General features: G+C 42.3%; 1 protein-coding gene across 1 annotated transcript in view; it reads right to left on the minus strand.

The window, feature by feature from the left end:
- Positions 1–17,001, minus strand: part of MBTPS2 (membrane bound transcription factor peptidase, site 2) — a 67,129-nt gene that overhangs the window by 30,224 nt on the left and 19,904 nt on the right. Inside the window, exon 5 of the mRNA XM_056131218.1 lies at positions 15,428–15,555. Within this exon, the coding sequence (XP_055987193.1) occupies positions 15,428–15,555 (128 nt within the window). The remainder of the gene's footprint in view (positions 1–15,427; positions 15,556–17,001) is intronic.

A 17,001-nucleotide genomic window follows, 5' to 3' on the forward strand; every position in this document is an offset into this window, starting at 1 on the left:
GAAATAGAACCTAAAGGCTTTTCTCAGACTTAACACGAAGCTGAGGATGGTCTTGAGACTTTGAACCGACAGCATCTGACTGAAGTGGTGGGAACATCTCTCTCCTATTCACTGGCTGTAACATAGCTATGACTAAGCACAATAGGAGTCTAGGACTTGGAAGCCGTGTCTGGGAATGTTAGAGCTAACAAGAAAGAGCTAGAATCCTGCAAATCATAGAATTATATCAATGATGAACTACTTACATTTGAAATGGTATTTTTTTTAATTATTTGCTTTTTGGGTCACACCCAGCAATGCTCAGGGTTACTCCTGGCTCTGCACCCAGGAATCACTCCTGGCAGTGTTGGGGGACCTTACAGGAAGCCGGAGAGAGAACCCGTGCTGGCTGCGTGCAAGGCAAACACCCTAGCTGCTGTACTCTTGCTCAGGCCCCAGTAATGGTAATTTTTTAAAAAAATTTTTATTAGTGAAACACCATGAGGTACAGTTGTAGACTTATAAATTTTTGTGCTTGGGTTTCACTTATACAATGATCAAGTACCCATCCCTCTACCAGTGCCCATTTTCTACCACCACTGATCCCAGTATCTCTCCCACCCCCCATGCCCCCGTCCCCCCTTGCCTCTGTGGCAGGGCATTCCCTTTTGTTCTCTCTCTCCTTTTGGGTGCTGTGGTTTGCAGAAGAGGCATTGAATGGCAATCATGTTCGGTCTATAGTCTACTTTCAGCATTATTCTCCCATTCTGGGAGGATCCTCCCAACACCCTTTATTTGGTGCTCCCTTCTCTATCTGAGCTGCCTTTACCCCTAGAGTGTGCGACTGGCCTCCAAGCCATGGAGTAAACCTCCCGGTACTTATCTCAGCTATTCTTGGGTGCTTGTCTCCTATTTTGTTACTTTATGTTCCCCAGATGAATGCAATCTTTCTATGTCTGTCTGTCTCTTTCTGACTCATTTCGCTTAGCATGATACTTTCCATGTAGTACCACTTGTATGTAAATTTCATGACTTCATCTTTACTAATAGCTACATAGTACTAGAAATGGTAATTTCTGAGGTAGGAGGACACACTTAGCTGTGTTCAGGACTGACTCCTGGAGATGTGTAGGGAACCGTATGTGGTGCTGGGGACTGGAACTGGGGTCAGCTGTGTGCAAGGTAAGTGCCTTATTTTATTTTCGTTTTTGGGCCACACTGCGCTCATGACTTACTCCTAGCTCTTTGCTCAAGAGTCACTCCTGGCTGTGCTTAGGGGACAACATAAGATACTGGGGATCGACCCCGGTGGGCTGTGAGCAAGGCAAGTGCCCTATCCACTGTACTATCTCTCCTGCCCCGAGGCAAGTGCATTAACCTCATACCATCTTTCCAGTACAATGTCTGGAATATTTTATAAGAGCTTAGGTCACTGTTGTGTTTAATTATTTTGGGGGGGTCACATGCGGCAATGCTCAGGGGTTACTACTGGTGGTACTGGAGGATCCATGCGGGAAGCCAGAAACCAACCGGGTAGGCTGCGTACAAGGCAAATGCCCTCCCTGCTGGACTATTGTTACGGCCACTGTCTTTAGTTGCTATAGCTTCTAAAATATTACCTAGTTAATTGGGAGATTTAATTTTGTATTATGTATATTCATAGCTACTGAAGTATGTAAGCCTTAATGTATTTTTCTTAAGTCAGCTTTATACACAAATGTTTTCATTTATTTTCATAAAGCAGAAAGAGACAGATCATTGTACTGGCTTTTTTCCCCTTCTCCAATAATCAGAAATGGTGCAGGTAAGAATTTGCTAATCAAGTGAGCAAGGTGAGATATGTAAAATACAAAGAAGCTGTATAAATCACCGTTTACAATTAAGTTTGGGATCTGTAAAATGTACTGTATCTATATGTAATTCTCAACAGTTTCCACAAAGGCTGAATTGGAAGCTTCATGTCTGCATGAAATTTCCTATATTTTTAATGTGTATGATGGACTTAATTTTTCTGGAATATTAAACTCTGCCAATTGCTATGAAAAAAATATTACCTAGTTAATATATGTTCCATTTACCATTTTCATTCTGTAAGATGTCCCCCACCCAGTATTTAAAGTTGTTAAATTCCACAATTAGTCAAGAGGATATATAAACAAAACCAAATCAACAATCTTCTTTTGTTGTAAACACAGTGCTGGGAGATAGTTTGGTGGGTGAAGCTCATAGTCAACATCAAGAGGTACATGTTCCATCCCTGGTCCAGAGCACAGAGCACTTGAGTACTTGAGTAGCTCTCAAGTACTGCTGGGTGGGACCCTCAGACCTCCTTAAATCCCAAAACATGGTTCTCCAATGAATTTGTCTGAATTTATGTTCGTGTAATTGGCATATTTCCCTATTCCTCTGAACAATACCAGATGTTAGAATATGTTTTGGCTTTCATTTGCTAAGAGTAAAATCTAACTTCTTATTCAAAATTGAAAATCATTTTATTTTTTCCTATTTCTTTTGAGTGTATACATTTATTTCACGCAATTTAAGACTATTAGGGCCAGAGAGAGCTCCACAAGCTGGAGCACATGCCTAGAATGTGGAGGCCTCAATTTTATCCCTGACACAGCATGGCGCTAAGCCCTGGTGGGTCAGTTCCTGCCAGCCTCTAGCATACTAGGGTGGCCCCAGTGGCCTGGCCCCCAGCACCTCATTATAAGGCCCAAGCTTGTAACCTCCCCAGTCAGATGGGGTAAGCTTGGGAACGGTCCCAAACCACTGCCATTGTATGGCAGACCTCTCTGCCCCAAATAGAAAAAGACTTTAAAAAATCATTTTATTGTTTTGCTTTTGGGTCACACTCAGCGATGCTCCTGGCTCTGCACTCAGGAATTACTCGTGGTGGTGCTTGGGGACCATATGGGATTCCGAGGATTGAACCTGGGTCTGCCATATGCAAGGCAAACCCTCTACCAACTGTACTATCGATCTGGCCCTGAAAAAGACTGTTTTGATTTTTTCTAAGAACTGTTCTTACCCAATATCCCTATTTATCTCTTTACTCGATTTTTTGCTTACTAATTTGTATGTATTATTTATAATACATACACTTAGACACTTGGTCTTTTGTAAGTGGAAGAATTCTACTTTTTCCTCCAGTGTTTTGTTTGTTTTACAGTTCCACTAGTTTTTCTGTAGTCAAATATTTCCTTTATGGTAAGCCTTTCCCTATTCAAGATTATTGAAGAGGCTCACTTGCAGTTTTCTGTATTGCTTTCCTTGCTCCATTTAAAAGACAAAAGTAGAAAATAAAGTTAAAAAAAAAAACCCAGGGCCTAGAAAGATGTTAAGCCATGTTAAGGAGCTGAAGAGAATGCTAGAAGCCCAAGGCACTGTGAGGCTCCTTGAACACTGCCACGTGACCTCCAAACCAATAAAGACAAAACATAAAATTAGGGGTGGCTAAATGCACCTACCTGTCTTGCAACTTTGCTTGATCCCTGAACGCCTGGTGCATTCTAGGCCTAGTGCAGTTCCAGCAACTTTGCGGTCTAGGACCTCTGTTATTTTAACAGTGGTTTTGGGTGCACAGGAGGTGGGAGTGAACACGGCCAAGGATGGACAACTCCTGGTGAATATGTGTATGAGCACCAGTGACCCCCCCCCCCCCAAGTACTATAACCAGAACACAGATGAGCACCGCAACTAAGTATGAGCCCTGGTGAGACTGTGCACAAGCACTGTAACTGACATGCGGTCTCTACACATCCCAAGGCTGAGTGTGGGAGCAGGGCAAGCTGATGTGACACGTGGCGAACCCCACGACCAAGTGTGTGTGGTCCCAGGTCATCAAAACGGCAACAACGGAAAGAGGAGGGGAAAAACACAAAATTAAAACAGGAAAAAGTACCCACCAGAACTTTGTCAAAGTTGTTTGGGAATGCCTACCCTGTCCCCAAGGTTGCTAGTTCTAAGGCATTTTACAAAATAATCCACCATTATTGATTAGATCTGCCACCATTATCCTGTGCTCAATTCAGCTTTCCCCCTATACCACATGATGGAAGTCCAAGACTGCCTAGCACACACCCGCACCCTCTCTCCCTTACCAGAATGACACCTCCGCACAACCATGGCTTTTTCCTTCCAATAACTATCTGGGGAGCAAACAGCAGCACTAGTGAGTTCACTCTCTGGGCAGCTTCCTACCTACTTCCAGGAAGGTAGCTGCTCTGCTACCAGATCACTCTGCTCCCCCACCCCCACCCGAGATTTCAGGTTTGCACTGAGTTAAGTGGTAATGAGAATGGCAGAAAACACACATGTCCTTTGTTTAAGCAGCAGCCTGTCTAATGATGCTTTGTTTCTAAGCATGCCAAGGGAACCTGTTACAGCTTTTACTGTCTTTGGAGCTGGGTTTCTCAACAGGGCAGTAACAGCATTTGGCCTAGATAATATTTATAGCAGGCACTATCTTCCGCACAGTGGAATGTTTACCAATATCCCTGGCTTCTACCCACCAGTAATACTTTCTCCATTTTTTCTATTTTCTATCTATGGTAGAGGCAAGTTACAGGGTTTTTCTTTAGAATGATTATTTTTGCCTTTTATATTAGAAAATTCTGCACATACATGTACTCTGGGACTGTGGGTGTGCACATGCTTTCTCATAAATGATTTTGAATATCTTCACACAGATTTTATAGGGCAAGGAACTGGTTGAGGCCTACCTTCTCTCATTTGAGTAAACCTGGCCAGCTGTTTGGGATCAGAGTACTAAAAAAGTCAATATATGCACAATAGCACAGCGCGTAGGGCTTTTGCCTTGCACACAGCCTAGCTGGGTTTGATTCCTCTGCCTCTCTCAGAGAGCCCAGCAAGCTACCGAGAGTATCTTGTCCGCACAGCAAAGTCTGGCAAGGTGCCCGTGACATATTTGATATGCCCAAAAACAGTAACAACAAGTCTCACAATTTGTTGTGAGACGTTACTGGTGCCCGCTCAAGCAAATCGATGAACAAAGGGAGGACAGTCTAAACTGAGCACTACTCTTACTGAAAGACAAAAGAATTACACTAAATAACAGCACCTGGCAGCATTCTTGGACAAAACACCAAGAAAGATTTAAAACTACCAGTATTATTAAATCACATGTATCCAAATTAGGAGAGCAAACATATATCTTTTTTACACCCCAATACTAGCATGTATGTATGTAATTGTTTATTCTACTATAACCAAAATAGATATTAAATAAAATCTATGTAAGTATAACCAGTGACCAATTCATATATATATATATGTTTTTTATTCTTTAGAATACAGGCAAAATTAAGATGGTAAACAATGCCTAAATAACTTTTTAACCAGAGAATACTCAAGTTATATATGTAAAAATTGTTCACAGTTCAGAATAAAATCAAAATTAAGGTGGCAAAGAAAATACAAAAAGCATGTATGTAACAATTGTTCATATTGTTGAATACAATGAACAAAGCTAGTATCACTACTTTAAAAAGGAAAATACTAAGGCACACATGTAATAATTGTTCATACTTTCAAATGTAGTCAAAGTGAATACGGCAAACAAAACCAGTATCACTTTAACTGGGAAATACCATTGCATAGATGTAATAACCTCATACTATTGACAACAAAAATTATCACAATAAACAAAGCTGGAATCACTTTAAGAGTAAAATACCTTAGCAAGTACGTAATAATTGTACATACTGTTTAATACACTAAAAAGCAAAATGGTAAACAAAGTTGGTATCACTTTTTTAAATGGAAAATTCTGTTATTGCCCATACTTTAAAATATAGTTCAAACAAAGATGGTAAACAAGCTGGTATCATTTTTTAAGGTAACAGGAAAACACTTAGGGCATATATGCATAAATTCTTACTTTTGAGTAGAATCAAAAGGAAGATGGTAAACAAATCTCGTATCACTTTTTTAAACCAGAAAATTCATAAAACAAATATATAACAATAAAGCTAAATAAGAACTGCTTCGTTATGTATATCACTGTTCAGTTAAAAATATAACTGAAATACTTCACATACATATGAACTATTTAATTTTTTAAATTTTTACAATTTTTAAAATTTTTAAATTTTTACAATTTTTGTTTCAATTTTTAAATTATCAAAGTTAAGATGGTAAATAGAACCTACATAACTTTCTCTAACCAGAAAACACTGTATGTAAAAACTGTTCATTCTTTAGAAAAAAATTTAGGTGATAATATGTAATACCTAATAACTGTTCACTTTTTGGAATAAAGATGTTATGATGTGATTTGCAAAATGTTCCTTATTAAATAAAATTAAGATTAAACACAAAGTCTATATAAACTTTTGAAAATCAGAATAAAATTAAGGTATGGAATAGTTGTTCATTGTTTACAATGCAACCAAAATCAGGGTAATAAAAACCTACACAACTTTTTTAGCCCACAAAATACTACAGATTTATGTGGTAACTGTTCATTCTTTAAACTACAATCAAAATTAAGACAGCAAACTAAATCCTTCAAAACCAGACAATACTTCATGAATGTAATTGTTGACTGTTTAGAAAATATCCAAATTTAAGACAGGTTCATAAAACCTATATGAATTTTCTTTGAACTGAAAATACTTCCCATATGTATTTGTTAACTCTTGAAAAAAATCTACTAAAGATATCAACCTCCAGAAAAGCCACAAAATCAATATACATATTGCTAAAAGTATAAATATAACATTTAGAAAATACAGAATAAAAATTATTGTAAGGAGCAGGTCAACTTCATATTTGTAGAATAGAAAATGAAGTCCCATTATAAAGCACAAATTTTGTATAAAGAATGGTCCTTTGATGTGAAGTTATGTGAAAGTCTCTTGCTGGAAATAAATTTTAAAAAACACCATGTTTTCAAGTGGCATTACAGAACACAATGCATTTTTGACAATGCTATCTTGTATGTTTCTACATTTAAATTATTTCTTTACTACTTTATCGAAAAACATGACCCGTAAATAGGTTAGAATTACCCTGAAAACTTTTCCCTAGAAACTATAAACAACAGACATTTCTAACCCCATTCATGAAAACGTGTGTCCAGCTCGAGACAGATTTTTTAGGAGCTATTTTTTGTTCTTAGTATGTGTTGAGAGGTGCACCTTCAGGTTGGTCGACTGAGAAAACTTCCTCTTGCAATTATCAAAAGGACAGACGTAGGGCCGGTCTCCGGTGTGGATTCGTAGATGCGTGCGCAAGTTGAAATCCAGGGAAAAGCGTTTCCCACAGCCTTCAAACGGGCACTCAAAGGGCTTTTCTCCGGTATGGACGAGGTGATGACGTTTTAGCTTGGAGCTCTCCACAAAAGCTTTGCCACATTCTGCACAGACATGTGCTCTGGGACCGTGGGTGTGCAGATGCTTCCTCATAGATGCGGTATCTTTGAACATCTTCACGCAGTCTTTATGAGGGCAAGGCACTGGTCGAGCAAGCTCTTCTTTCTCTTCCTCGGAATGCAACTGAGAAAACTTGGCCAGTTGCCTGGGATCAGAGACATCGAAGCATGAGAGGGCTGACGGAGGCGGTGACTTCTCTCCCAAATGATCTGCAGATCCGTTCTCTTGCGCGCGGCTCACCGTCTCGTTCTTCCTCCCACTGCTTGAGGCCCACACGGTGCCAGGTAACTCATCCTCCGCGGCCTTGACCTGCACCTGCGCCGGCGGCCACTTCCTGCCGCTTATCGAGGAGCTGGTGCTGGCCTGCGCGGCACTGCCGGAAAAGCCGTGGCTCTTCGGCTTGACTCTGCTACTGCACTTCACGGGGGAAGATTCCGGCGAGCTTGGCAAGGATGCCAGAATCGGGTAGATGACCTCTTCCCTGTCTGGGGTCATCACCTGGTACTCGAACGTGCTGCTGGACAGGCTGTCCGCATCGGAGCAGCCTACCACCTCCTCCTCCGTCTGCACCATGACGAATTCTTGGTCACAGTCACCCTGTATGCTGCTGAGGAGCGGCTGCAGCCCGATCAGAGGCGGATGGTGGTGGCCGCCGTAGATCCAGCTGCCGCTCAAATCGCCGTACTCCCCGACCATCTGGTGCAACGTCGAGTCCATGGGGACGGGTTCTAACTGTATCGGCTGTGCTATCACGAACTCTAGGGTCACATCCGAGCCTTTGGGGTCGAGGAAGAGGGCGTGGTTGTCCACGCCCGAGTTGTCGGCCATGGCTGAGGGCTCGCTGCCGGAGGCTTCTCCGAGGCAGGTGGCTTTCTGGAAAGTGGCGCCAAGAGAGACAGACGGGAGAGAGAGTGAGTTCCTCAGCCAGACGCCGAGCCCCGGGGGTTGGCGCGAACCCCAGGGGCAGGCGTGAGTCTGGGCTCGGGTGACTCAGCCGAACGCGGTGCGAGCCGCGAGTCTGCGCCCACGGGTGGGCGAGTGGGGCCAGTCCGAGAACCCCCAACCCCCCGGGTCACTCGCGCCTCAGAGGGTTGTGGGCAGGCACCGGGGGACGGGGAGCCACACCCTAGGAAAGGGAGAGCCAGAAGCCTTGACCCCGGAGCGCGGGGGGGGGGGGGGTTTGTCTCCCCAGGAAGGTCGCCCCAAAGGAAAGGAGGTTCAAACCCCGAAAAAAAGGCGCAAGTACCAGACCAGACGACGACAGACGCTACGAGGAGGGACGAGAGGACGCCGACGACCAGAGGACGCCGAGGACCCGGCCACCGAGACGCTGCTGCTGCCCACGAGACGACACCGCAGCCAGCCGATCCGGAAGACCGCGGTGGCTTCTGGGGGAGCGCACCCGTGATGAGGGGTTCGGGGGGGGGGCCGCGGTCAGCCAATCAGTGCACGCTCCGCTGCTCGGCGGGAAGCCACCAGCCTATGGCACTGAGCCTTGGTCTCGTGGGCACCTCTCCTGTTGCTAGGCAGTTTAGAGAATTTTGGGCTCTTCCAGTTCCGGCCTGGCGTGCTGCCCCACCCCCACGTGCGTGAGGCGCGGCCCCCCACGCTGCTCTTTAATCTTCCTGTTCTCCCGTCATTTCATCTCACGGGCGCAGCGGCAGCCCCGGCTTTCCAGGTGGCGTGCGTGTGCTGCGGCCGCATCCAGTCATCTCGCCCTTTTCTGGGGATGTTCTTGAGTCACTATTAAACACGGTGTTTTCTTTTTAATAAATACCTATTCAACGTCCACTGTAAGGAGGATTTCCCACCTCATGGTTGATTTTTGGTTCCGTTTCGGGGCCACACCTGGCTCTCCACTCAGGGATCCAGGGATCGCTCCTTCAGGCTCGGGAACTATACGGGGTATTGGGGATGGAACGGGAGATCGGCCGCATACAATGCAGGCTACACAGCATCCTGTCGCTCCGGCTCAAGGATTGTGCTATTTTTCTTTAGTGGTAAACCTTGCATTCTTTTTCATTTCTTTTGTTTTGGAGCCACAGCCAGCGAGACTCGGAGCTTCCTCCTGGCTCTTCCTCAGATATCGATCTGACAGTACTCCGGGGTCCTTATGTGGTGCTGGATTGAACCGAGGGTTGAATGCGTGCAAGGGAAGGTCTCTAACAGTTGCGCTCTTTCTGGCTGCTGCCCTTGTACTCTTTAATATGCCACTTGTCTGAAAGTTTTTTTTTGGGGGTGTGTTACCAGATGTGCTCTTTAGCATTATACTGTCTTTAAACAACACAACTCACTCTCTCTTTCTTTCTTTCTTTTTTTTCTTTCTTCCCTTTCTTCTTCCTTTCTTTCACTTTTTGGGTCACACCCGGCGTTGCACAGGAATTACTCCTAGTTCCGCAATCAGGAATCATTCCTGGCGGTGCTCGGGGGAACACATGGGATGTTGGGAATTGAACCCGGGTCTGCCGTGCCAGCCCCAACAACTCTCCTTTTCTAGGCAACATGGAAAGTGTATACTAAAGTTGAATTAAGCAGAAAAAAATATTTTTTAAGATTTCAAAAATACCACTTACAAAACTTGCAGAGATTTTTTTTTAATTAACTTTTAAAATTTACATCCTTATAATTTTTTTTTTGCTTTTGGGGTCACACCCAGTGATGCTCAGGGGTTACTTCTGGCTCTGTGCTCAGAATTACTCCTGGCAGTGCTTGGGGGACCATATGGGATGCCAGGGATTGAACCTGGGTCAGCCGTGTACAAACAAGGCAAACGTCCTACCTGCTGTACTATCATGCTGGCCCCCAAATCCTTATAATTTTATCTATTTACATTGCTTCCTTTTATCTTCTACAGGATGAATTTAGGCCATTACTTTTAAAAAATTTGAGAAAAATTTCTTCAGAGATGAACAAAGTACATTTTTTTTTTTTTGCTTTTTGAGTCACACCTGGTGATGCACAGGGGTTATTCCTGGCTCTGCACTCAGGAATCACCCCTGGCAGTGCTCAGGGGACCATATGGGATGTTGGGAATCGAACCCGGGTTGGCCGTGTGCAAGGCAAACGCCCTACCCGCTGTGCTATTGCTCCAGCCCCCCAAAGTACATTTTTGTCAGTCCCCAATATGACTGCTATTGCTGTCTATAGACATTTTTTTCTTTCAAGATTTTTGATCCACACCCTGCAGTGCCAAGATCTGTCGGTTCAATTGCATACTAGGCAAACGCCGAAACTCTTGTACTATCTCTTTGGCTTTGTAATCATTTTTTTTCTTCAAAGAACTCTATAATGACAGCTTAATGGGCTGAGCACATACTTTGCATACAGGACGCCTGTGTTTGATCCTGTGCCCCTTAGAGCACCACCAGAGCAACCGAGCAGAGTTAGTTGTAGCTGGAAATAGCCTCTGAGCACCATTGCATGGGGCCCCGTATGGTAGTGCTCTGGGGATCATGTGGGGTGCCCGTGATTGAACCCGGATATGTCATGTGCAATGCAAGTGCACTACCCACTGTATAAACGCTACTGCCCCGTTCCGCTAATTTTACTTTCATTTCTTAATAGTGTTTTGCGGTGTTGGGGATCAAACCCAGGTCTCATGCACTAAAGGATACACTTTGCTGCTGAGCTATGGACCCAGCTCTTATTTTCAATCTTTTTAAGTTTTTAGATGAATATCCTTAAATGTTTTTACATTAGTTTAGGTGGGCTGGGGCGATAGCACAGTGGTAGGGCGTTTGCCTTGCACGCAGCCGACCCGACTGATCCGGGTTCAATTCTTCTGCCCCTCTCAGAGAGCCCGGCAAGCTACCGAGAGTATCTTGCCCACACCGCAAAGCCTGGCAAGCTACCCATGACGTATTCGATATGCCAAACACAGCAACAATAAGTCTCACAACAGAGACATTACTGGGCCCGCTTGGGCAAATTGATGAACAACGGGAGGACAGTGACAGTAACAGTTTAGGTAATATGGTTATAATTGTGATAAAGTTTATGATATTGATGTACAGAATTACTGTACCCCACCACCACCTGAGTGCTATATCTCCATGATTCTCCACCACTTTCCCTATGTCACCTCTGGTTAGATCTTTTTTCCCCACTGCTTGTTCCATATTCTAAATACCACATAAGTGAGAGCATTTGGTATTTGTCCTTCTCCCTCTGACTTAATTTTCATTAACTTGTTACATTCCAGTTCCATTCATATTGTGGCAAAGTACAGGATTTCATCTTTTCTTATGGCTGCATAGTATTTCACTGTGCACATATGTCACAACTTCTGCCACTTATGCCACTACTCCATCCTTTATTTTTATTTATCCTTTGTTAGTTATTCTTTATTTATCTTCCTTTATCCTTCTTTATATTTATTCTTCTTATGGCTGCATAATATTTCACTGTGCACATATGCCACAACTTTATTCTTTGTTTATTCTTTGTTTATCCTTCTTTATCTTTCTTTGGACATTTGGGTTGTTTCCATGTCCTGGCTATTGTAATAAGCACCACAATGTTTGTATGTATACATCTCTATTTTCAAATGAACATTTGTGTATTTGGGGGCTAGGCGCCAAGAAATGAAGTTGCTGAGTCATATGGCACTCCATTTATTATCTTTTTTCTGGACTCTCTATACTGTTTCAGAGACTGCACCAGACAACATTAATAGAGCAGATGAGGATTCCTTTCTCACTGTATCCTTGCCAACACCAAGTGTTTCCAGTCTTTTATGCCATCCTCATTCTTATTTGTTGTTGTTGTATCTTTTTTTTCTAGGCTACACCTGATGGTACTCAGGGATCGCTCCTAGCAATATGTGTGTGGGGTACCATATGTTGTGCTGGGGATCAAATGTGGGTTCATTGCATTCAAGACAAGTCATTCTGCTGTACTATCTTATTGGTCCCATTGTTGCTTTGATTTGCATTTCCCTGATAATAAGAGGATGAAGACTTTTTGCACATGCCTACTAACCTAATTCAGATATCTCGTTCGGAGAAGCTCTGCATCTCTTCATACCACTTTTTGATAGGATTATTTTGTTGTTGAGCTTTGTGAATGTTTTTTATACATATATATACACACACATACATATATATAAATATATAGGACATCAGTCCTTTTTTGTTTGATGTATTGTGTGTAAATATTTTCTCACATTCAGCAGGGTGTCTTTTTACTTTAGTAGAACTTTCTCTGCCACATGAAAGTCTTCAAATTTTGTATAGTTTCATTTATTTTTGTTTCTGTTATCTTTGCCAGTGGATTAAATCACTGAGGAAATCTCTGAGGTCCATATACTGGAGAGTTTTGTCTGTGTTTTCTTCTTATCTCAATGTCTTTAATCCGCTTGAGTTTACTTTTGTGAATGGTGTGAGATAAGGTTCCAGTTTCATTTTTTTTACAAGTGGCTATGTGTTTTGCCAAACAATATTTGCTGATAGGCTTCCTTGCTCCACTTCAGGCACCCTGCTCCTTTTTCATAGATTAATTCTCCACAAATCTGAGAGTTTAATCTCTGGGCTTTCAATTCTATTCCACTGGTTTTGATGACTATAGCATTAAAGTATAATTTGAAGTGAGGACATGCATATCTCCCATCTTCTTTTTTCTCGACTGTTTTGGTAATTAATAAGTTTATAGAACATAACGGGCTGGAGCAATAGCACAGCGGGTAGGGCGTTTGCCTTGCACGTGGCTGACCCGGATTCGATTCCTCCATCCCTCTCAGAGAGCCCAGCAAGTTACGGAGAGTATCCCCGCCCACACGGCAGAGCCTGACAAGCTCCCCATGGCCATATTCGATATGTCAAAAACAGTAGCAACAAGTCTCACAATTTGTTGTGAGACGTTACTGGTGCCCGCTCAAGCAAATCGATGAACAATGGGAGGACAGTGCTACAGTGCTATGGAGCATAATAAACTATATAAATAATTAGTAAAGCTTGTGGAAAAGCCGACCAAAATAAATCAAACAAAGGAAGAGTCTCAGATGATACTGTTTATACATAATAAATTTGGGTTAAGTTTTTGTTTGGTTTTTGCACCACGCCTGATAGAGCTCAGGGGCATTTCTTGGCACTGTGCTCAGAAGTGACCCCTGGCAGTGCTTAACGGTCAATGTGTGGGGCCAGGGATTTGAAGTATGGCTGGCTTCCTGAAAAAGTGTCTTAATCCTGAACTACCTCTCTGGGCCTGGGATATGTTTTTAATTAAAAAATGCATATTTGAATTTTAATAGGTGATCTTGTCTCAGTCATTGATAAAACAAGTATATATTGTTCTCTACTTTATCTACCTATCTAGGTTTTGGGGCCACACCTGGTGATATTCAGGGGTTATGCCTGGCACTTCTTTCAGGAATTACTCCTGGCCGTGCTCTGGGGACCATATGGGATACTGGCAATCAACCCCGGGTTGGCCGTATGCGAGGCAAGTAACTTCCCTGCTTTGCTATAGCTCTGCCTCCTTTTTGATATTTTCTTTGCTGTCGTTTTTTCTTTGCCACACCAGGTGGTACTCATGTGCTTCTCCAGGCTTGGTGCTGAGTGGTCACCCCTGGCCCATGGTCACAGGACGAGGCCATGATGGGTATTGAGCCTTGCCTCCTATACGCAAAGCTGCAAAGCACGTACTTCCAGGCTGCTAAGCTCTCTCTCTGGTCCTGGTGTTTTCTTTGGTCTACATTTCATAATTTCACTTTTATAATGTGAAAGGTTTATTTTTGCACCCCGCCCTCCCCTATAACTTGAAATGTTTATCATGTGTGTTTTAAGATGTTATAGCATTTATACATACACAGAAGTTTTTATGTTGTCTTATTCTGTTCATTTACTTACTCTTTATATTTCCACTTTCCTTTGCTGTTGCAATGACTTGAGGATCACACAGTTGGTTGTGAGGATTACACACTTTTTGTTGTGGTGTTGGAAATTTCAACAAAGGTGCTACTGGAATTGTAGTCTGCCTGTGGGGCATTGCCAGTGATTGAACTGACAGTCTCTCTCTTGCTCAGGACACTCCTAGGCCTCTACAGTTAGAATCTTAATTCACTCAAACCTTTTTTTTTTTTCGCTTTTTGGGTTACTCCCGGAGATGCTCAGGGATTACTCCTGGCTCTACACTCAAGGAATTACTCCTGGCGGTGCTTGGGGACCATATGGGATGCTGGAGATCGAACTCGGGTTAGCTGTGTGCAAGGCAAATACCCTACCTGCTGTACTATAACTCCAGCTCAAACCTGTTTCTTGATTCACCAAATTTAAGCAGACTTTTTCTTGATACTACAAAGTTGAAGAAATTACTCCTTACACTTTCTTTTAACTGTTTACTTTTACCATGTCTAAGATTTCTAATGCCATACTTTATTACTGTTATTCCATTTAAAGAGGTACAGGGTTGTGGTGGATCTGTCTTGTGTCAAATGAAGCTTAGCTCAAGTGAAGCTCTTGTCCAGAATTTCTTCCTATACTGCATATTCCTGGTGGTTCTGTTTTTTACTGAACACTGACAGTGTTAAAGTGTACCATGTAAACTTGCATATCATTTCTTCCCTAGTTCTAAATTCTTTTTTTTTGGTTCTTTATGTTGTCTAGTGATTTAATATATTCCACTGTGTTTCATCTGAGCTATTTTTATAATTCGTGGTTATAGACTGGTCATTCCTAGCTTCAATGAAAGTGAAGTTTTCTACTTTTTTCATATTAATTGGCACTGTTAATAATGAAAACAATGTAAATTGCTTTTGTCCAACTTTGTAATAAATAAAATTATAATTACTTAACATTGATTATAATACTATATAAGTAATATTGGGTATATTATACATAAAGGTATTTCACCCACCCATCCACCACCATTTTTTGTGCCATCATACTATTGAATTTTCCTCCTCTGCCCATTCCTCTTTCCCCTGATAGACTACTACTACTACCACCTTATAGTATTACCAAATACATTGATCGGAAGATAAGCTGTTTTCATTTGCAATATACTTTCCATAAAACCACTAACAATGCAGATGAAAAAAGAAATTTAAGTATTACCTGCACAAAATATCCTTAGTTGCTGGACTGGTGATATAAGTTGCAAATGAGTGGTGAATAGATCAACGAATGCTCCCGGATAAATGATGAAGAGAAAAATTCCAAAGCCATTAAAGCGAACTTGTTCCCTATGATATGACATTAAGAAAAAGCAATTTACTACTAGCATTACTTTTGTCAAATTAATAATGTATACAATCTTAAAACTTTGAACTGTAAGTCAAGTTACAGCTTACAAATGAAGTCTCTTTGGGGTCTGGAGAGATAGCTAAACAGGAAGAGGGCATGCTTTTTTTGAGAGTAGTCCCTGAGCACTACAAAAACAATTGTCCCTATACAGAAAATCATACCTATGTGTTTTTTTTTTTTGATTTTTGCTTTTTTGGGTCACACCGGAGATGCTCAGAGGTTACTAAGGCTCTGCACTCAGAAACTACTCCTGGTGGTGCTCGGCTGACCATATGGGATGCCAAGGATCGAACCTGGGTCGCGCACATGCAAAGCAAATGCCCTACCTGCTGTACTATTGCTCTGGCCCCAGAAAATCATACCTATATGTTTGATATATATACATACACACACATATCAAAAGTAAATATATGGGCTGGAGCAATAGCACAGCGGGTAGGGTGTTTGCCTTGCATGCGACCAACATGGCTGACCCGAGTTCAATTCCTCCGCCTCTCTCAGGGAGCCCGGCAAGCTACTGAGAGTATCTCGCCCCCACGGCAAAGCCTGGCAAGCTACCTGTGACGTATTCGATATGCCAAACACAGTAACAAGTGTCACAATGGAGATGTTACTGGGCCCGCTCGAGCAAATCAATGAACAACAGGAGGACAGTGACAGTGATATATATATATATATATGTGTGTGTATATATATATTCCATAACTTTACAAGTGTACCAATTTGTTTATATGGGAAACTGAGTTTTGTAAAAACAGAGTATTCTGAAACAAATTTACAACTTAGAAATATTTAGAAGTAAATAAGCTGAGAGGCTTAAAATCAGTCTCATTTATAAAGAAAGGGTTAAGGGGCTGTAGCGATAGTACAACCAATATGGTTCTTGCCTTGCATGCTGCCAACCCAGGTTATGGTTCCCCAAGTACCACCAGGCATGATCCCTGAGGGCAGAGCGAGGAGTAAGCCCTGAGTACTTCCTGGTGCAGCCCCAAAACAAAACAAAAAAGAGGTAATATTTCCATGATAGAGCGAATGTTCAGATTTTCATTCTGAATTATTTTCAGAAGGACACTGTAGAAAATGTATTTCAGGGGTCAGAGCAATGGTACAGTGGGTAGGGCTCTTTCCCTGCACGCAGCTGACATGGGTTCAATTCTGGTACATCAAATGGTGCACTGAGCACCGCCAGGTGTGCTCCCTGAGCCCAGAGCCAGGAGTAAGTCCCGAGTACCAACGATTGTGACCCAAAATCAAAAAAGAAAAAATAAGTATTTCAATCAGATTAACTATATCTGGTTTAGGTACTATAAAGTTTGAGCTCTAAGTACATTCCTGTTGAATATTAAAATAAATGTTTAAAAATGCATAATGCTCTGACCTATTTT

Source organism: Sorex fumeus, unplaced genomic scaffold, assembly GCF_029834395.1.
Source record: "Sorex fumeus unplaced genomic scaffold, SorFum_2.1 ptg000086l, whole genome shotgun sequence".
In the NCBI taxonomy this organism is placed as follows: domain Eukaryota; kingdom Metazoa; phylum Chordata; class Mammalia; order Eulipotyphla; family Soricidae; genus Sorex; species Sorex fumeus.